General features: G+C 39.3%; 1 protein-coding gene across 1 annotated transcript in view; it reads left to right on the forward strand.

Annotated features, from left to right (window-relative positions):
* The window catches only part of sema3b (sema domain, immunoglobulin domain (Ig), short basic domain, secreted, (semaphorin) 3B), a 37,306-nt gene extending 17,419 nt beyond the window's left edge, over positions 1-19,887 (forward strand). Inside the window, exons 5-18 of the mRNA XM_042491326.1 lie at positions 6,371-6,490; positions 7,137-7,230; positions 7,367-7,486; positions 7,588-7,730; positions 7,873-7,987; positions 10,649-10,718; positions 10,829-10,973; positions 12,539-12,758; positions 12,864-12,955; positions 13,131-13,172; positions 13,874-14,031; positions 14,187-14,242; positions 15,480-15,619; positions 16,217-19,887. Coding sequence (XP_042347260.1) covers positions 6,371-6,490; positions 7,137-7,230; positions 7,367-7,486; positions 7,588-7,730; positions 7,873-7,987; positions 10,649-10,718; positions 10,829-10,973; positions 12,539-12,758; positions 12,864-12,955; positions 13,131-13,172; positions 13,874-14,031; positions 14,187-14,242; positions 15,480-15,619; positions 16,217-16,729 — 2,028 coding nt within the window. The 3' untranslated portion in view covers positions 16,730-19,887. The remainder of the gene's footprint in view (positions 1-6,370; positions 6,491-7,136; positions 7,231-7,366; positions 7,487-7,587; positions 7,731-7,872; positions 7,988-10,648; positions 10,719-10,828; positions 10,974-12,538; positions 12,759-12,863; positions 12,956-13,130; positions 13,173-13,873; positions 14,032-14,186; positions 14,243-15,479; positions 15,620-16,216) is intronic.
* Positions 19,888-22,037: the final 2,150 nt, after the last annotated feature.

The following is a 22,037-nucleotide window of genomic DNA, read 5'->3' on the forward strand; positions in this document are numbered from 1 at the left end:
GACACTCAGTCTGACTCAGCACTCTGTCTGTAGAGCTGGAGCCATATTTAAAACCTACAAACGTGATGGATTGTGTTTATGCTGTCATGTTAGCAACAGTTACGAGAAGATCACTGGTTAAATACCATTGAAAGACTGGGACATTGTGGAAAAAGAGGTTAATGTTTAGGTTGAGCAACAATGAATGCTTAAAGGCTTGAAACTTGCCTAAGAAACACCTGCACTGGTAATTTGTTGAAATTGCTTAAATTAACTAAAACCCTTCTTGACACATAAATTGTCTTTTTTCTTGTCAAGTCCTGTGCAAAATGACCCTGTCACCAATGTTCATATGTCTAAGCAGCTTTACATTTTTACGCTCAGTTGCAAAGCAGGAATTGCTCAACAAGGGATACATGGATGGATGGGAGTCCAAAGCATTTGACACCAGTGCTTACTTTGTGTCCTGCCCTCTGCAGCAGTCAGTATTGGTTTCTCTTATGGTATGCAGATGATTGTTGCCTATCTTGAAAACAGGACTTAAAATGCTAACATGCTCAAAATTACAATGCTAACATGCATGTGTTATATAGCTTAGTGTGCAAGCATGTCAATAGCTGCTAATTAGTGTTAAATGCAGCTGTGGCTGATGGGAATATAATGTATATCAGGTTTGCAAGTCCAGTCATCAGAGTTATGTACATTCAAACTTCACAAAAGCGAGCTTAAGGTATATAGACATAAAAATGAGTTAGTTCATACAGTTTGATTTTGAACTAAATCTAAAAAAATTACCTACTTTTTGTTCATTTCTTCCATTTTTTTAACAGAAAAAGAAATCTTGTAATCATCATTTACTTGCATATTTCCCAAGCTTCAACTTAATGTATTGTTTCAGATTTGTCACCAAAGTGACTGACTTTCAGACCCAACGGGCACAATTTGCATAAAAAAGTGATTTTTTTTTTTCTGCTGAAAACTGCAACTTACTGATTTGTTCTTAAAATTCCTTACAATATCCATATGCACAGGCTTCAGCAATAGTCTACAGATAGCTGAACTGTCTACCGCTATTGAGCTGTGCCGTGTCGGCATGCCTGGTGTCGTAAATACTCGGGTGCCATAAAATAAGTGTTTATAAATGTCAGTTCACCATTCACTAAAAAGTCCACTTTCAGAGCAATTTAATGTAATAGTGTCATTCATAAATCAGTGTTTGACGATTTTAAATTTTTGACCTGATGATGGTGGTTGCCAAACAATTCATCCTCAGGAGGACATTCATACTAAATTTTATGGTAATTGCATCCAACAGACATTTCCCTGAAACCCAAAAATTTCCTGCTCATGGTGGCAGAAAAGTGAGGGATCACAGAGTCTTGAGGATTTTTACCTCTGCAAACAAAGACTGCTGTACAAAATGTCAGTGCGATCTTCTTAATAGTGTCCAAGATATTTCTGACTTGACTATTGTAGCCAAATAACAAACAAACTTTCTCACTTATAGAGAAGAAGTCTCCTAGACCCATGTTCTCAACCCTTAACCACTAAATGAAGGAGCTTGGTGGCCATCAAATGTGTAAATGTGAAGCAGCATGTTCCTGAAAAACACCAAGCTTAATTATTTGACTTTTGTGTAGAATTACTGATTAGATCAGTGTAGATCATCACTGTTAGATTCACTTTACACACACGTACTCAAACAATTGAGCGCTTCAATCTAAGGAATCAAAAAAATATAATACCACTATGCTTTGATAGGTTCCTTAGTGATATTATAGCTGTACAGTCTGTAGAAGGTCAGAATCCATAAATTAGTCTGTTAGAGGAATATGTCAGACAAATGCCAGTGCTGCTCTATTGTCTGTTCAGAAGAAGCAATCAAAGGCATTGCTGGGATATTACACTGTGCGTCTTCTGTGTGTCTAATGGCTGTCTACTGTGCGGCATCGTTTTGTGTGTTCAGTCAAAGGCTCTCAGCCATTAACTTTATTAAAGTTTGCTGGACCACTGGGACTCTTTGCTCTCAGACACAACCAAAGCAGAGAAAGATAAACAGTAGCACTTTTTCTGTCTAAACTTTTATAATGAGGCTATAGAAATAGCTGAGAATGTGCATCCAGAGAGGTTGAAAAAATGTCGGCACCAGATAAATTTGAAAAAAAATGAGGGAGGCTGTTCTTCAATATAAGCAACTTTTGGTCAAATAAGATTATGACAAATAACATACACCCACCCTATAAGTAATGACATTTATTTTGACACTTAAAACTTGACGCAAGTTTGGCAGAAAAAATGCCTTAGACATCCAATTACTTTGTTTTAGGATCATAAATAAAGGATTGCAATATTAAGTAAATAGTACTTTTCCTTTGGACTTTATATCTCATTATATTATCCTCAAATAAAACCTAATTAATGTGAGTCAGATGGTGCTGGGCAGAAGTTGCAGATGATAGCTGAATAATAAATAATAGATTGGGTTAATCATTTCTAGAATAGAGAGGATAAAGGGAGAAAAGAAGAAAAAGATGTCCGCTGAGGACAATACAGCTCTACAAGACGTGAATGCAGAAGACTTAAAGCTGAGGCCGCAGTGAGGTCACAGCCGGCGTTTTGCTCACTGTTTCAACTAATGAGTCAGTGGTAGGTCAAAGGTTGTCCAGTCAACCCTTTAAAACCCACACCCACCCACTCACACACACACACACACACACAAAAACACACACCAACGAAATGTGATGGCGGGCATAATTTACCTCCCTTGTTCTCCTCCTTCCTCTCTGAACTTTTCAGGGTCTTTTAAGTGGCTTCACTATTCTTACCTTTTCTTTTCCTCTTCGTCTTTTGTCACATCAAAGAATGACTTTGTCAAACTACCGGTCCGCTGACTCCCTCACCTTTCTCTGCCCTCTGACGCACACACACACAGACACGCACACACACACGCACTAAAAGCTTAAGATGCAATGAGAGTGTCATTGAAGAGGAGGTTTTTCTTCAGCTACACACATGGGAATAGTAACAAAAAGATGCTTTATCGGGGGAACGTAGGTGTGTGGAAGCTGGTGAGTGTGTTCATTTATTGTGTAAACATGTGTGTAAGCCTGAGGATGAGGGAAAAAGTGAAGTGTAAGTACCCCTTTCTTTCAAGGGAAACAGAGGTCTCCTGTGTTTGTCAACAGCTTAATCGGCCTGTCAATTGGTTTAACACCTTCACATGTGCGCACAAACACAAACACACACACACACACACACACAGACGCACACACACACACGGAAGCATGTATGCAATCACACACTAACAACTCCAACTCTAACCCCCTAGTGGTTTTCAAAGGCAGAAAAGAAGGTCTTTGTTCTAAACCACTGAGGGTTGTTTGTGTGTGTGCGTGTGTGTGTGCGTGTGTGTGTGTGTGTGTGTGTGTGCGAGGTCTAATGAGCCACGATTCCGTCTGTCTGTCACCCTCGGGTGAGAGTGAAAGACAGAACTGTTAGATAAAGAAAGACATTTGATTAAAGGAAAGAGTAGAGATGTAGATAACCAAGAGATTGAGAAACAAAAAAAGAAAGAAAGAAAAATATACCATAGACCTCCATTCATCCATTCATAATTCAGTCTTGATTTTGAAGGAAATTTGGTTTGCAACTAGCCATTAAACACAAAGTTCACAGAAATGCACCAATGACAACAAATCCTATGCATCAAACCATAAAGTGATATAAAATATAAAAATGGAATTATTAAGAAAAGATCCAGAGAAGCCAAGACATTTTTGCTATCATCAGGGAGATTAATACCAGATCCAGAGAATGTAAAGTACAAGGTCATTTAGGCACAAATGTTCTTGGAGTGAAGTCAAAATAATAACAAAGATTAACAAATGAAATATGGATAAATCTGCAGACTTTGTAGGCAGGATGATTGTTCATTAACGGTCAGCTATGTTTTGATAAACCTCTTCTCCAGTAGCCCCCTGGGGTCCAACAGTGGCTGTAACTTGATCGACAGACAGATGTTACAGTAGCCCGTCTGGGGAAAAATAGACGGAGAGAAAGGGAGGGATTCAGATGTGAGAGCCAGTGTGTGTTTGTGTGTGTGTGTGTGTGTGTGTGTGTGTGTGTGTGTGCATGTGTGCATGCGTGCGTGCGTGCGTGCGTGCGTGCGTACGTGCGTGTGTGTGTGTCTGTGTGTGTTTACAGTAGTTTATAAAGACAGCAAGATCTTATTTGGGCCTATAAGAGTAGTTTCATAGGAAACTGACTGGTTTTGTAATGATAATTCAGACATTTGAAGGCATCATATTAGTTCATGATATATTACAGAGCCCGGGGGCCAATTGGCCACTGGTAATCATGGTGGTAATCACAATAATCATTCATGTTCTCTGCACTTAAGGGGTAGTTAAAAAGCAGGTCAGTCACTTCAAAGCGTGGTAAATGCTTACCATCCAGTCTATAAGTGTACAGTAAATCTTTTCTCCAGCTGTCTCCTGAGAGCCAGCTGACTGTAACCTGACTCTGAGATGGACAGATGTGGCAGCGGGTCAATAACCTGCTGTCTACATCAGAAGAGAGAGGAACAGACAGAAAGGGATAAAGATACTAAAATCAATGATGTGAAGAGGGATAAAGGAGAAAAAGAAATAAAAATGGTAGGAAAAGTGGCCTGTTGTTAAAAGTGAGATAATTTTTTGTTAAATTTCTTACCTTTGTTTGCCATCAGCTTGCTGATAAAAAAAGATGAAAACACAAATTTTAAGCAAGTATGTTGTTATCTAAGAGATGGTCTTACATTTTTTGGATATACGCTTTGTTTTTTTGTCAAGCAATAGATCGGAAGATTCATACCGCTCTCACTACTGCATACCTAATGCTACTGCCACCAGCTGATTGGCTCAGGATAAAGACTGGAAGCAGTCGGAAACAGTAAGCCGAGCTACTTTTGTAGGGAACAAAATCTGCCCACCAGCAACCCTGAAGCTCATAGTCTAACATGTTATATCTCTTTTGTTTATTCCATACAAATACTGAACTGTAAAAATGACACATGGTGGATTTTGCTATGGGTTTCATAGCCTAACAAAGCCAAGCTAAGCAACTCCTGGTGGAAGCTAACTGCTTTTATAGGCTTATTATCTAACTTTTTGCCAAAATTGCTTTAAAAGAAAGGTCTAATTTATTTATTTATTTATTGTATTTTGCCCATTGTGGTTCAGCTGTTGATTCACTTAACTGAGATTTACTAGTGTGAATGTTTAAAATATGCCAGCATATGTCCAATCCAAGCATAGTGCACACCTCAGGGGTTGAAAACTAACATAACCCTCAAGCCTGAACTGTGGTCCTACAGTGCCCACTTTATCTTATGCTTCGGATATGTCCTGTTGCTGACTAATAACCAAGCTGAGATGAATTCCTGAGATCAGGCATCTGAGATATTTATCAATAAACACGTGAAATCATAGATGTATGAAAATTTGGATGGATATGTTCATAATTGGATTGGTTTAGTTCAGTAGCCTACATAAACCACAATACTAGAATGCAGTTTACAAGCAACTTATTTCATTAAGCAGGAAGTATTTCCCTTTGGGTTGTCTTCTTGTTCCATCTGTTTGGCATGAAAACAGTACATGATAGCTAAGACAATCTTATGCTCAGTGTTTCACACCCACTGTGAGGCAAAAACTGTCTTTCTTGTACTGTGTAAGTTGTTATATGTCGACTGAATCACAGTTTCTGGTGCTTATTGTACATCTTAATGTTGTGTGCACAAACATGGATGTCCATAAGATCGTTTTATCTTTTGCAGAAACACATTGTAGGCATGTGTGTGTACAGCGGGGACACAAAGTCTGTCGAGTCCCCAGCTCCACCTCCAACACACTGTTGTGACAGTGTTGTCATAGGCATACAGGGAGATAGGAGCTATGTGAGGAATGTACATCACTAAACCAAAAGAAAGAGAGAGAGTCCAAGCTGTATAGTCGGTCTTAGATTTATAGTGTTTTCCTCTTGTGTTGTCAAGTCAACTTGTATTTATGCTTTAAAACTGGGCCACAGCTAACTGAGATCAGGTCCATGGTATTTTTTGGGGGATTTCTTATGTTATAGTGACCTAAATCTTTCTACCAATATTTTTCGGACCATAGACCATAGATGTGACCATTTTAGGCGAATGAATGTAAATAGAAAGATTAAATATTTCCTTATTCAAATTTTATTACTGCAGGTCTGAAATGCCCCGAAACAGCATTTACATCATGCATGAAGGAAAAAAAAGATCCAAATCCATGAAGAGTTTTTTTTTTTTTTTTTACCAAAAGACTAGCTTTTGAATTGCAATTTATAGCTAAATTGAAATTGGGTTTCTTTGTGTGTCTCTCAGTCCGACTGTGTGAACTATGTGAAGATCGTGCACCACTATAACCGCACCCACTTGTACGCCTGTGGAACTGGGGCCTTCCACCCGACCTGTGCCTTTGTGGAGGTGGGACACAGGATGGAGGTAGGGACAACACACAGAAAAATCAACATAAACACACACACACACACACACACACACACACACACACTACTTAACTACAGGATTACAAACTTCATTTTTCCTTGTTTGAGAGCATCATAAAATTTAGTATAAAAAAAGGATATTATGCAGTAAATAACCTGAGAATGCAACTACCTTCTGTATTTGTCCTCACTCAAACTTTAACAGACATACACACAAACTGTGTTCAGATGCCTGAAAATGTGAGCCCAAGTCTTCTGCCAACCTTTTCATTACAAGTGAGAACATAATCCTAACAAACTGCAGGAAAGAACCTCAAAACACAAGATTTATGTCTATAAAGAGATGAATGTTGACATCTGATATCCTGCAGTTGTTCACACTTGGAAAGCTTAGCATAGCAAAACTGACTCAAGCAAGCTGGAGTCTGATACTGACACTGTAGAAAAGGTAAATTATGGCTAAGAGGGCAGATTAATCCATCATGCTTCTCTCAAGTTCAAATTTGTTTCAAGTCCCTTGCAATGCCAAAGTCTCCTGAAAAGTCAACCCAAAATTTATTCTATGATTTTGACAAAAGAAAAACAATGTATGCTTTGGTGATCACACTTTAAAATAATTGATCTCTTTCCTTTCTCTCCATGAGGACCATGTGTTCAGGATTGACCCCTCGAAGGTGGAGGACGGGAAAGGGAAGAGTCCGTATGATCCACGCCATAATGCTGCATCTGTACTCGTCGGTAACTAAACCTATGCACATTAATATGAGCTGACTATCCATTCACTATACATTTTTACTTAAATCCATTTGAACCATATATTTGTTGTGTTCCTTTTTGAACTATTCTATTATTACTGAATAATTTTGTCTCCTAGGTGATGAGCTATATGCAGGCGTGGCCACAGACTTAATGGGACGGGACTTTACTATCTTCAGAAGCCTGGGAAAACGCCCCTCCATCCGTACTGAACAGCATGACTCCCGCTGGCTTAATGGTCTGTTTGTGTGTTTATGTTTCAGTGCAGACAAAGTTATGTTGAGAACTTACAACTTGTTTGAGAAACTCACATGTTTCCTCTTCGTTTTTGTCTACCAGAACCAAAGTTTGTTGGTTCCTTTTGGGTCCCAGAAAGTGAAAACCCTGATGACGACAAGGTGTTTTTCTTCTTTCGTGAGACGGCGGTTGAGGCCCAGGGTCTGGGAAAGTCCACCTACTCCCGCATAGGACAGCTGTGCAGGGTGAGCGATTGCTTTAATACTCAAGTCCAGCATTTAATTAAAGTGGGTGACTGGGGTCTGGTGCCCAATTTAAAACATTGCTCTCTTCTCTCACACTTTTGAGTGTAATGTCCTGACACTTTACATTTTTTCCTTGAATCAGAATGACATGGGCGGTCAGCGAAGTCTGGTGAACAAGTGGACGACATTCCTCAAGACCCGTCTAATCTGCTCAGTGCCAGGGGCCGACGGCAGCGACACGTACTTTGACGAGCTGCGTAAGTTCACTGTGCACACAGGAAGAATCTGTACCTTATAAACTCATTAAAATAATGTTGGAAAAAAAACATGGTTTAGCAAATAAACCATGTTTATGTTTATGTTTTATGTAGTTTTAAGTGAAGGCCCTGCAAAATACTCAAGTAAAAGTCATCATGTGTGTCTTTTTGAGCTTGGAGAAAGCACAGTTTTGACATCACCATGTGGAGGTAGGTTAACAGACCTCTGGCCACAACAGATGTCCCACTGTTGTGTGAATTCACAAATCCAACAACACAGTGGTTAAACTGGTCTAGGTTTCTATTTCCTGTCCTATTTTTCAGAAGTTAGAAAAAGCAAAACAAACAGTTAAAGTTTTGGCTGGTTTTCCAACCTCACTTTTTTTTTTCTTAAACTCAGAAGCATGTCTGTGGGTGCAAAGGGAGAGAAAGTCAAGGAAAGCATAATAAATTAACCAAAATTTCTGACCCCAATTGTAGATTACCATTCAGACCCACATTCCTGCAGACTTGGAGAAAGCATGAGTGAGAGATTAATTGGTAATAGATTCTGGCCTGATCCGAAGCCAGTGTTTTTGCTGTGGGTTCAGACTGAGTTGCAGCCTTGTCTCTGGTGAGTCTTCGTATGACAAAAAGCAACAATGTGATTGACTAGACAGGATCCAGAAGCAAGGCTACATTTCTAAAGCATGGGTTGTGGGCAGAGGAAATATTTCATGATAAAGAAGGCATAATTACACTCTACTCTGATTGTTCCACAAACATCTGGTGCCAGTTCAACTGAGCCATTTTCTCATAAATATTCACAATGGAGAGATAAAACTGCTTTAACCGTTATGCAACCTATATGACTTCATACAATTAAAAAAATTGGGAGGAAGTGGAAGTTAGCATATATTATTAACTAGCTTAAAACTGATGAGCTGGCAGGGATGACGTAATTTTAGGCCAACACAGAAGTTAGCTTTGCCCTAGTTCCCTTGTCAAAAAGCCAATGGGATTTTCACATTGAATTTTGGATTATTGCAGAAAATAAACTCTGGCTAAAGTTTGATACTTGCATGCTTTGTTCAGCAAGATAATCTTAACAAATAAAAACTACTTTTATGATTTTTGAAACAAACAGCAGAAGTAAAAAGCTACTGTTTCATGTAGCCACTTGATAGCACCTGCCTTTTTAAGGCATTCAAATGCTTCAAAATGTATGGATGAGGCATTTTCTGATATATTTTATGTCGTAGAACAAAACATTGAAGTCTCTTAATGTTTGTCATAAGATGCAGAGCAGGTGGAACCAAATGCAGAAGATGACAGGCTCAGGCAGATAACAGGAACTCAAAAAGATAACTATTTATTTCAAGGAAAAAGCAACTGAACATTACACGACCAAATCAAGGATCCAACGAAGACTAAACTGAAAACCAGAACTTATATACAAACTACGCTGATGTGGCAGTAAGCTGATTGGCTGGAAGAAACTGAGGAGCAGGGAGGGACTAACGAGGCTGATGCAGGGCAGGTATGTAGATGGGTAAATGAGGGAAAGACAGCAAAGGAACACAGGAAGGGGAAAACACAGTAAAAACAAAGTAAAAGACCAAGTAAAAACAAAGACAGACAAACTAATGAAGGCAACTTAAATGAGTCTTAAACAGACACTTAGTCCAGTCTTCCCAAAAGTCTGAAAGAATAAGGGCACAGCAGACTGTGACAATATTTACCACAGACCTTATTTTAGGCAACTAACCAAAAACCCATTAAAAAAACCTTTGACTTCAAGGCAAGGGAACCAGTTACAAAATGCTAATGTATTTACAGGTTTTAGGACACATTTCTGCACCACTCCATTTACAAATTAGCCATAAGAAGTTGTGTTTTTCTACCTCTATCTCAAATGAGGGATCCATTTATTCATGTTTTTTTGGCACTGGTAATGTATGTAAAATAAAAAATCAAGTAAAATCAAAAAACATCCCTCTTCAAATGCCATGACTTTGAGAAACCATTGCTTTAGTCAAAAATGATGCGTTCTTTTATTATAAACAACACATGTCAGTGTCGAGTCTCACAAAGAGAACACACCAAACCTGCAGTCATGTGGTTTGCACAGCAGCTGCAGCCTCTCTCAAGATGTTTTGGATTGATCTCTGACCATATCTGTGGGCCATATTATGATCTGACTTTGTGATTATCTCTTGACAGAGTGAAAGGTGAGCTAAGTGGAAGAATTTGTCCAAATCCTAACCCTATCTTAGGCTAGATCTGTCAATCACATTCCTTCAAATGAATAATGAGTCGCTTATCTCTTTACCAAGACCTTTCTGACCATACTTTAGGCCAAATCTTTAGAAAGGACCTCCCTGTTGAAAACACCACATATTTTATTCTTTATCAGCAAGGACAAATGCAACTTGTTTGTTGCAGACACCAACCTGAATTGTTAAAAAGATGTTTAAATCAAACTAAATGGAAAAAATAAACTTTAAAAACTGACGCTGGAAGCTGCAGGCTGGTGGATTTTGTTCCATGTCATGACTGAGTTATTACTGAAACCCCACTTTAAAGCAGACAAGGCTGTAGGGCTTTGCTTATCTTTCTTTCAACCTTTGACCCCTGGACTACCACCACCTGACCTGAGTGTGTGTGTGTGTCCGTCCTCAGGCGATGTGTTCCTGCTGCAAACGAGAGACAGAAAGAACCCTCTGGTCTACACTGTCTTCTCCACTTCCAGGTCAGAGTCCATTCATTATATGTGTGTATGTGTTTGTATGTGTGTGTGTGTGTGTGTTTAAGTGTGTGTGTTCTGATGTGTCTAACCCAGCTCCCCCTGTCCCCCAGCAGCAGTGTATTTAAAGGCTCAGCTGTGTGTCTCTACTCCATGAATGACATCCGGAGGGCCTTCCTGGGGCCCTTCGCTCACAAAGAGGGGCCAAACTACCAGTGGGTCCCCTTCCAGGGAAAAGTCCCCTATCCACGCCCAGGAATGGTATGTCAATAACTGTGAAGACTCACCCATAGAGTAGTGTTGAGAGTTTCCAAACTTTGTGAAAAGTGCAGTTGCTGAAGCTCTGAGGTACTCGTACTTTACTGGTTATTTCCATTTTATGCTACTACATTTTAGAGGGAAATATAGTCAGTTTGACTTATTTACAACACTCAACACATACATTCAACACTCATAGTGTATTACATTTTCATGGCAGCTATAGTTTCACATAGTTATTGTCTGAATGGAGCCATTCGTAAGTAAACCACTAAATGTGAAATCGTTACCTAGATCAAATGATAAATGCAAGAACTTTACTTGTAATGGAATACTTTAACATCATGGTGTTGCTGCAGTACTTATATGTGAGTCTTATGTGTGAATAGATTTAGGAATTTTTGCTACCTGCTTTCTAATATTTCCATTTGGGGCACTGAAATACAAACTTGTATCAATATGCCTACATTAATCACATGAAATCATCTTTGTGATAAAAGGCACTTCCTAGACTTGCAGTATCAGACCTAATTTCATCCAAAAGCTTTCCACAGTCCTCCCAATCAATATGTGCTTATTAGGGCTCTTACGTTCTACTAAGCACACAAGAGTAGCGTCAGCAGGATTTGTTATGCAGAGCTTCAGCTGTTACTGCCACAGCAGAACAATCCCCATTGTATGACTGCAGAATAGTAATTGTATTTGGCCTACAGTAAACCCTCTCTCACGCCACCATCACCTCACTGGGTTATAAAATTAGCGGAACGAATCAAATTAAAAGAAAACGATTGCGCTTACAAAACAATTATGCAAAACTGCACAGAAAGCAGATTCAGAGTTTAAAATGCCAAAACCACGTTTTTCACTTCATGAGCAAGTTTGATCTCCTAGACATAGAAAAGTATGAACATATATATATTTGAATTTTGTATTTGGAATGAAAGTCTAAGACAGGAATTTTAATTAGAGTGGGAGGCTGGACTCTGACCTGCAGAAAATCTCTCACGTCCCTGTGACCCATAATCACCTCACTGTGGCCTGCTGGATGTGGCTTTGTCAAGTCTGACATTTTATACCAGTTAACATGCAGAGCAAACAAATTTCCTCAGCAAGTATAGCATGAGTCATTATGGAACATTTGAGTACAAATATGGCACAGAGTACACGCAGTTTGTCCTGTTCTGCAGAGCTAAAACAAATCCCTTACAGTAGAAGTGGATTGGCTGGATTATGGAAACACTTTAAATTAGTGGGTAGGTTAAATCCTATTATAAATCAGAAACGTGCATGCTTATACAGTCCCAGGACAAGATTTTGCAATTGCAGTGGTTTCATATATGGTGATTTAAATCAGTATTTAAAAATGTTTACTTAGTGTACTTGCACCATTTTGCATCCTCATTGAAGCTCAATGAATTGTGGAGGAATCAAAAGTGCACCTGCAAAATAACTATGAATGAAATTTCTAAATTCAGGCAAGAGTCATTGCAACTTTTGGTTCTGTATCTCATTTGTTTGTTTCTTCTGCTAGGATATTAATTGACATTTTCTCCATGGCTCTCCATTAGTGTCCCAGCAAGACATTTGGCAGTTTTGAGTCCACAAAGGGTTTCCCAGATGATGTTATCCAGTTTGCACGCCACCACCCTCTGATGTACAACCCAGTGTACCCTATGAGCCGACGGCCCATCTTTGTCAGAACTAACGTGGACTACAGTTTCACACAGATTGCCGTGGACAGAGTCAACGCTGCAGATGGACAGTATGACGTCATGTTTATCGGCACAGGTGAATGACTTGTTATCAGTTCTAACTCCTACCTTTATATTTACACATGAAAATAATGACATGATGTTTTAAAAGTCACTTGATGGACTGCATTTCTTATTTCAGACAAAGGAACAGTACTAAAGGTGATAAATGTCCCCAAGGAGAGCTGGAACAACATGGAGGAACTTCTACTGGAAGAGCTGGAGGTCTTCAAAGTAAGAAAACTATGATAAAGCTAAATTTTTGTTGATATAAGCACTCATGCACTAAATCTATTTTGAGGCAGAAAACATGGTAATTTGTTCATCTTAACATGTCTGCGTTTAATGATATCTGTTTATTTGATAAGTAACTTTATAATTTGTTTGCTATATCTCCTTTACTCCTCAGGATGCCTCATCTATTATTGACATGCAGATCTCCTCAAAACGGGTATGTTTCTGTTATACTTAAAATCACTGACAGAAAAAAAGTAACATTTACGCTCCCTGTTAGGGTAGGACCCCAGAAAGCAGTTCAGGCTCAGCCAGCACTGGTTGTAGTGGTTGTAGAGGCAAGACAAGTTTTCTACGTGTGCAAGAGCAGTCCATCTGGGCCAATGTGTAGAAAGTTGGGAAAGCATGAAAAAGAACTTCACAAGAGTGAAATGTGGGACTTAGAAACAAGCAATATTAGATTTAAGCCAGGAGCCATTGATGATGTGCTTCGATCTACCCAAAATCCTAAATGGATGGAGGAAGACCCATAAGATTTGTTCAAGCAGCTTCACTTAGGCTTGTTTTACACTCTGAGAAAGTGAGCCAGTCTCATACATTTGGAGACATACCCAACTGCAAAGTACTAATTGAGCAGGAAGCAACCACAACAAGGGTCAACAAATCATGCAGCAAAATTTTTTAAACATGCATAATATATGACAGCTTAAGGCAGGGAGGCACAGGTAAATAAGAGTCTATCAAGGAAAACTTGTAGTCCCTCAGGAAATAGCTAGCACAAATCTCAAACCAGATCTTGTGTGGGCGCTTTGGATTTATAACTGTCACCAATGCAATGTCACAAGGAGATGTTATCACTCCTTTTAAAGTCCTGGAGCTCTCTTTTTAAGTGTGTCCTACAACTTTGTTTCCTCACAGCAACAGCTGTATCTGGGCTCAGACACAGGCATTGCCCAGGTTCCCCTTCACCGCTGCAGTGTGTATGGGAAGGCCTGTGCTGAGTGCTGCTTGGCCAGAGACCCATACTGTGCCTGGGATGGAACATCCTGTACTCGCTACCTGCCAAACACCAAAAGGTCTGTGACACAAACACTAATGACACACACCAGATGATCAGTTATTACACTGGCAGGAGGAACACAATGAAAACTGTTGTGCTTTCAAGTATAACTGATATTTTTAAATTCCTAATCATGTATTATAATGAACTCTTATCAACAACATTTTACAGACGCTTTCGTCGCCAAGATGTACGGAACGGGGACCCCAACACCCTGTGCTCTGGAGGTATTATTCAAAAAGTATAGTTTTGTTTGGTTGTTAAAATTAAAACATGGACGCTCAGATAGCTGTGACTATTTGGAGGAATTAATGCTGCAAAAGGTATATTCAATAAATCAGAACAAAGACTCATTCAAACACCAACAGTTTCTGTGAGTCAGACCAGGATCAAACATCTCACTGTACATGTGCCAAAAAATTCCAAATCCTTCCACCCTTCACCCCCGGTGACCTCCGTTCTGTCAGACCACAATACCAGCATTCTGCTGCTATCTGTCTTTCTGCCACATAACTGAATCAGGGTAATTGCTCAAACTTTTGGAGCTCCAAAGTAATACGATTACATCATGTGGCATGCAAGTCAGGTTCTGTAAAACTAATAAAGGTCAAAGTAATCGTCTCTGATGAGAGTGGCATTACCCCAAAGTGCTGAGCAGGGGTCAGTTTAGAAGTTCACACACTATTGTTTCCCTGATAATTTGTGTAGTGCTACTGGCTAGAGACAAAACTGATCTCTTTCTGATCCCATCTTAGTCTTGATGTTGCATGTTTTTGTGTATGTTTTGTAGAAATTTGAGCACATGTACTCTACTACTAGCTACTACTACTACTACTACCGCTTATGCTTAAGATCTCTGTCATAGACATCACTTCTTTGTCGTTATTAAACCTCATCACTCATATTGGCAACATGCATGACTTAACACTGCTAGGACCAGAAGAGTCCTTGTTTGGTGTCACACATCAATCATGTGACCAAATTTTCAAATCAACCCCCTCAAATACTGACAAATGTCCAGCAATGTTCTAAGGGATGCTGCCATAACGTGTGACTGAGTGAACTTTACTATCATCAGCCAACAGAGGCTTTCATTAATCAGTGTTGACTAAGACTCTATTGCATTAACATGTTTATTGTGCTAAGAACTAATACCATTAACACCTTTGTTGAGCTAAGAGCAATTTCTCTTGTGATGCCAATGAATAAATATATTTGTTCACAGGACTGAAAAAGACCAAGCAACTATGTTTACAGTTGACGCTTTATATATCAGGAAAACTGTTTCAAGCGTTGGTTTCTTATTGCATTATCAGCTCAATTTGTTTCTGTCCCATATCATCCTGTCTTCCTGTCTGTTGTTGTCCAGTTATTTTTACTCCTGCCTGGTCCTTGTTATTAGTGAGTTGATGTCTTTTGTTACAGTACACCCCATAATGTCCTTGTCTCTGCTGCCCCCTGCAGACCACCATAAGCATCGCGTTGCAGAGAGGAAGCTTTATGGAGTTGAGGGAAGCAGCACTTTCCTGGAGTGTATTCCTAAATCCCTTCAGGCTAGAGTCACCTGGACCTTCCAGAAACATCCACAAAATCCAAGGGAAGAGGTGAGAGGGCTTCTAAAAACTGTACATTGTCCAAAAGGACCCTTAGTTCTCTAATAGTAATGAAAATGTACATTTTATCCAGATTAAATTATTTTTCCCACATTACATTTAGTTTCTCTTAAAAGACGTTATTAGGACATTGCCCCTTAACATTGGACTGAAGATGGTACTGAAGATACTTTTTGCCTTTTTCTGAGTTCTTGGTGATGATTACTACTGCTTAAGTCAAATCAGATTAAAGAGCATTTCACTTACACAATACAAGTTTACTGGGTGCAAAGCTGTCAACCTTGACGGATCAGGTTTTAAACACAAGATTCTTTTGCAGTTAGTAAAACATGGGCTTTACCCTATAGATATGCATTCACTGTAATTTGTGCAGTGCTGTGTAGAGCCTCTGTTAGATCCACAACATAATTTCCATTCTCTTAGCTATTTCTTAAATCAGAGTCCAAATCATATTTTACAAATGTATGTGGAACTTTACTTGACAATCTCAGAACCCATTTCATACAAATGCAAAATCTATTTATAGGGAATATTTCATCACTGACATTGGTGCTATACACACTTTTTTTTTTGTTTTTTGTTTTTAAGGTGCGTCTAGATGACCGCATCCTCCAGACAGATAGAGGCCTTTTGATCCGCCGAGTCCTGAAGAGAGATATCGGCCTCTATCAATGCCATGCCATGGAACATGGCTTCACCCAAACCTTACTAGGCATCACCTTGGAAGTTGTACCTTCAACATCCTCTTCAGTCTCCAATCTACCCTCTGACGCCCCTGTCCGATTAGACCCCCGCAGCGCAGGTGGGCCCCCAATGACCAATCAAAAGCTTTGGTACCGGGACTTCATGCAGCTGGTGGACCACCCTAACCTGAGCACCATTGACCAGATTTGCGAGCAAGTTTGGGCACGAAAAAACACCGGCGTTGACCAAGTGGATAAGACCTTCCCCGCACCAGTGAAGGACGTCCCGCCTCTTGGCCCTGCTGTCCGCCCAGCAAACAAGAAGTGGAAGCATCTTCAAGAGATAAGAAAGGGGAGAAACCGCCGGACCCACGATGGAAAACCAAACCCTCGGGCGCCTCGCAGTGCAGGGGAGTAACGACATAAAGACGTGGAGGGAGAAAAGAATGACTGATCCAAGATAAACGGAGGAGATTGTTAGTTAGAGTCTGAGACCAAGAACTCCTGGAGGTGTTTACACATACAGATACACAAACGCACATAAAACACACGCAGACACACACACACAGCACCTCCTCTATTGTGTATATTTATCTATGGATGCCCCCACTATATGGTACCCCAATCCCTGAGTCCTCGTCCCACTGGCCAGCCCCTGCATGTGCTGCCTTACTGCCCAAATTGATTCTGCACGATCCCTTTACACTGTTCCAGTAGCGTAGTCGAGTGTACAGCAGGTATGTGGGAGTGAGTCCGCCTTTATCTGTTGGCAATAAACTTACACTTACCTGTCAGTCCCTTTACCACTGACTGAATATGGAAGGTGGGTTCACAGCACAGGATTACTACATCTTTCATTGGGTAAAGTTTGCCTACTACATGCCAGCTACATGTTATATCTGGATAGTGGCCCACAGTATAACTGGACTACACCAATTATAACAAAAACAGCCCCAAAGTTTTGGATGACCTATACTCACGGCTTTTCTTACCTGAAGATTTCATACCAATGTAGAAAAATTGTGGACTCGAGTTCTGCGCAAAATGGGAGAGAATTGAGAAACTGGAATATACTGGTCTGTAACTGGAAACACATTTAACTATATGTGCAATTGTACAAGCATGCAGACAAACACTTTTTTTTAAACATTATTTCTACCAAAACACATCAACTTCCTGTGGTGCTTTGTTGCACATATTTCCAGCAACCTCACTTTTCACATGGTTTTGTGTGCAAATTACATAATGCAGTCACAGAAGAGGTAGAGTTGCCAGCAGCGTGGGGCAGCCTGTGGAACAGATCAGCATGTTGCAAAACTGGTTATATTATATAGTATAAGTTTTTTAGTGGTTTCCTTAGGCACATTGAGGCATGTTGCAGCAAAATAAATCCCACAATACTTGCAGTCACGGTTAGTTGTATCTGGCAAGATATAATTATATGGCTTAACTGGTCCAAACCACTAGAGAATGAGGGGTGGAAAAACTACTGGCATTCCATGATGTGAGAGGAAGATGAGATGTTTACAGTACACAGACAAAGCTGGAGCACAAAGAAGTCAATCTCTCAAAGCAAACAAGACCTGGATTACATCTAGAAAAGTTATGTGGTATATTTAACAAATGTTGTAATAAGCATCAGAAGTGCATATAGAAGAAGAGTTTTGATATGATCCAAAACCTCACTCTAAAACTCACTATTTACAGGTTTTTAATTGGTTTTTATTTTAGGCTGTGTTTAATGTTTTTTGCATTAACATTGAGGAGAGATCATGAACATGTTGGTTTGGTTTGGAAGCATTAACACGATGAGGAGGAAGAGGGAAGTGGACTCTATGACAACCCATGTTTTTGGGCTACAGTACAGTATATATTAGCATGATATTTATGAGTGATTTTTTTTGTATTCTAAGCGGTACTTCTACTCCTTGCTCTTTTACACTGTTTCTGCATATGTTGTTTGTGATAAATAGATATATGCAAATAATGAGATGAGCGAGATGCCGACTTCTCATTCAGCACGGTAAAATGCACAGAATTCTTCTGCGCCACCCACAATGCATTTCACTGTCTGCAAAAAAAACAAAAAAACTTCCATCTGACTTCATACACTGTTGGAATCACTTCTCAACGTAGTGTTAGTCATTTATATCATTGACTTTTGCTGCTTAATGATGTCATCTCTTCCTAATGGACAATTAGTATGATAAAGTCTTCCTTCTCTCTGTCTTTAGTCTAATCTCTCTCTGTGTATTATCTGTAATAAAACCTTGTTTGTTGGTCGTCTGTGCTAACATAGTGTGTGTAGCCTGCCCCCCTTAGTGTCCATTGTGTGTACAGGCTTCAGAAGTGGGGCCTAACTGTGGTACCATTATTACAGTCTATCCACATGATAGCAACTGGCCGTGTAAGATAAAACATGCATTTATGTTTTATTCATGAAATCTTAATGATTTTTTTATGATGAAAATTTGATCTGACTTGTGTTGCTGCCACAGATTTGGCTTTTTTGTGTGTTCATTAATTCACACAGGATCTGCTAAGTGGAGGTAGCACAAATTAGGTCTGTGAGTGGATTTTAGATGTATGGAATCATTGTCATTGTTATTTATATACCTTCTTTATAGAGATGTAATTAACTCTTTAAACTGAACTGAACTGACTGACTCCTGTAAAAGACTGACTCTGCATTTTGACACATCTGGAATTAACTGCAAAAAGATAACAAAAAAAGAGTTAAATGAAGATGCTGCCTGTCTGCATTTAAACCACAGAACTAATTGAGTTTAGATTACTAATTCACTAAATTAAAATTTTTAGTCCTGTAGTTTTCTTAAGTAAGAGATAATCTACATTGGTGGTGATGTCAAATATGCTTGAGTCTCTCTTTTAAGCCAGCTGTTGTTTTGTGCTCTTTTGGAATTGCATGACCAATGTTAGTGGCTAACGCGTTTGACAATGGTGCGGTGGCAAGAAAGAGTGAGAGAAAGAAAGCACAATGTTGAATATTATTATTATTCCTATGTATTTATGTGCAAAGATAAGCTGATATGTTGTGGTGGATTTTTATTTTTCTTATAAATGTAGATTTACATCTGTATTGTTCCTGTTCTGCTGAAAAGGACTCATCCTCAACATTTTGTTGGACATTACAGCCAATGGAAAAAAAAACAAAAAACAAAAAGTTCCTCCCGAACAGTGTCCGATTAGAGTCTTTGTTGTTCACACAGCCCTCCAATCAGCACTCCTGTTGTATCCCATGCCATGTGACGCACCCCTGAACAATAGCTCGCAAGGAGAGGCTTGTGTGTCTGTGTATTTGTGTGAGTGAATTGAGTGAGAGAGAGAATTGTATGCTTGTGGTTCATGTGTGTGAGAGTTTTGGGGGGAAAGCAGAGCTCTGTATATAATGGCAAAGGAACAGTGTGTATGTGCATAGAGCGGTCTGTAGGTGAGAGTTCAAAGGTCGAAGGCCAAAGTTAATGTGGTGCACTGTAATACTCCCAGAGGTCTTTGTGAAATGTCATGTCAGATTGTTTTTGATTAACACAATAAAAATATGCAGTTACTTAAAAATGAAATTCCTGATTTGTTCTGTAAAGTAATGGGGAAAGGGAATTAGGGAGAAAAATATCTTTTTTTTTCTGGAATAATCAATGAAAAAACAATGAGTCGTATTTTGATAACAATACATAACAATGTGAGGATGAGTTGCACTGCCTGAATGCAGGAATGAATTAATGACCAGGGAATCATAACCAGAATGGCTGAACAGAGTTTGATTCATTCAAATCTATATTTGCTTGAATTTAAATCAGTTTGATTAAACTTTTATTCTACTTTGTCCAAGATCAGTAGTCCACATTATTTCATCTGCTTTTCGTCCACATGGTGGCAGTCGTGCTATAATGTAAGGTTTATTATACCCGAGAAATCTCAGTGAAGTTCTTCTTTCTATTGAACTATTTCCATTCCAGTGTTGTATAGGAATTATAGGATTACTCTACTATTGTAGAGTAAGTGTTTTGATCCTGTGCCATGCAAACCTACACTGAGGTAAATCAAGTGTCTCCTGACTCCTCCTAAAGGATCTGCTGCTGTCTCCTCCTAAAGTGAACAAAGTCGTACAGAGGTGGATTGTTAAAGGATGAAAAACATTGTGACAAGGTAAGACACCTAAACAAACATAACACGAGAGAGAGAAAAAGAGAAAGAAATAATGCACTATAATGTTTTAGTATTTGTATTTTAAAAGCTGTACTTTTCCCTGTTTAAACCACCCTGTGCAATGTGCTTTGGCAATACTGTTTGATATGGTCATGTAAGTTAAGCCTCTGAATTGAATTAAGACAAAAAATCTAAAATCTACTGTCTGTCTCTGTCCCTCTCTTTGTCTCGCTCAGTCTTTGTCTCTCTCTCGTGCTTCCTATTTCCAAATGTACATCAGTATATCCATCTTAGACATTAAGACCCACATTCTTTATACTAATATTATCATGACCTGCCTGTCACCACTAGTAACACAGATACACACAGGAACATACGATAAACACACATTATGTGGTCACCACATACAGAATTAAATTGGGTCCATATTACTCAAACTGGCAACCTATTAGGTCCCTTGTGTTTTCAATGGCCCTTAGTTTTGTTAAAACGTGTGTGTGTGTGTGTGTTTGTTTGTGTGTGTGTTTGGGTGTTAAAATGGGTCTGCAATGGTCCGTGAGGTCCCAATTGAGAGCTCATTTCCGTATGCTGATTTTACTGCATACCACTTGCCATTCGATGTGTGTGTGTGTGTGTGTGTGTGTGTGTGTTTGTGTGTGTGTGTGTGTGTGTGTACATTCTTGTTCTTCTATCTTTGTGAGGGCTTTTTCTAAGGTCTTTTTGAAAAGTGAGGACATTTAGCTGACAACTAACTCTTAAGAGAGATGTTCGATGGATAAGTATTGGTTTCGGAGTTGAAGTTAGAAAAAGAGCATTGTGGGAGCATGTTTGGGATAGCATAGGAGCTGTGCATATCCAAAGACAACACAACAGGAAACAAGGTATGGGGAAGTATGGAGGAAGTGGACAAAAACAGCAATGTTTTCCACACCATGAGAGTCACAACTGTTCACATTGCAAGACATTTTGGTCCGAGATTCTTAAAGTCTTGTAACTGGAGGCACTACATGATTAAAGGTCCCCAAAAGTATAGAACAACAAATGTGTGTGTATGTGAATGTATATGTAATTGTATTTTCCTCTTAATGTGCCCTTATTCAGGTTCATATTTATGTGTGTATGTGATACAGGTGTCTATCTCTATATCTCTCTCTTGCTTACTATATCCATATATAGTTGAGTTTATTATAACAGGGTGAATTGAACTTTGGCACACAGTGGCCTCTGTATGAAATATGATATCAATGAGAAAACACACGCACACACAGACACACACACACACACACACACACACACACACACACACTAATGCTTCTTCTATATGCCAGCATGTTTACATTCAATTTGTTGCACCAGTAAATGAGAATATAGAAGCCCTTATTCAAGCTGTTCCCATGCTGTTCAATACAACCTAAAACACAGACATATATGGAGCCGATGGAATGCTACAGTTCTCTGTGAGCTCATAACAGAATTTAGATTACAAAGATGCAGTTTTGACCTTAAATGTAAGACACAGCATGTAGGAATATTTTAGATTTTTTTTTTTGATAGTGGTC

Source organism: Plectropomus leopardus, chromosome 8, assembly GCF_008729295.1.
Source record: "Plectropomus leopardus isolate mb chromosome 8, YSFRI_Pleo_2.0, whole genome shotgun sequence".
Taxonomy (NCBI): domain Eukaryota; kingdom Metazoa; phylum Chordata; class Actinopteri; order Perciformes; family Serranidae; genus Plectropomus; species Plectropomus leopardus.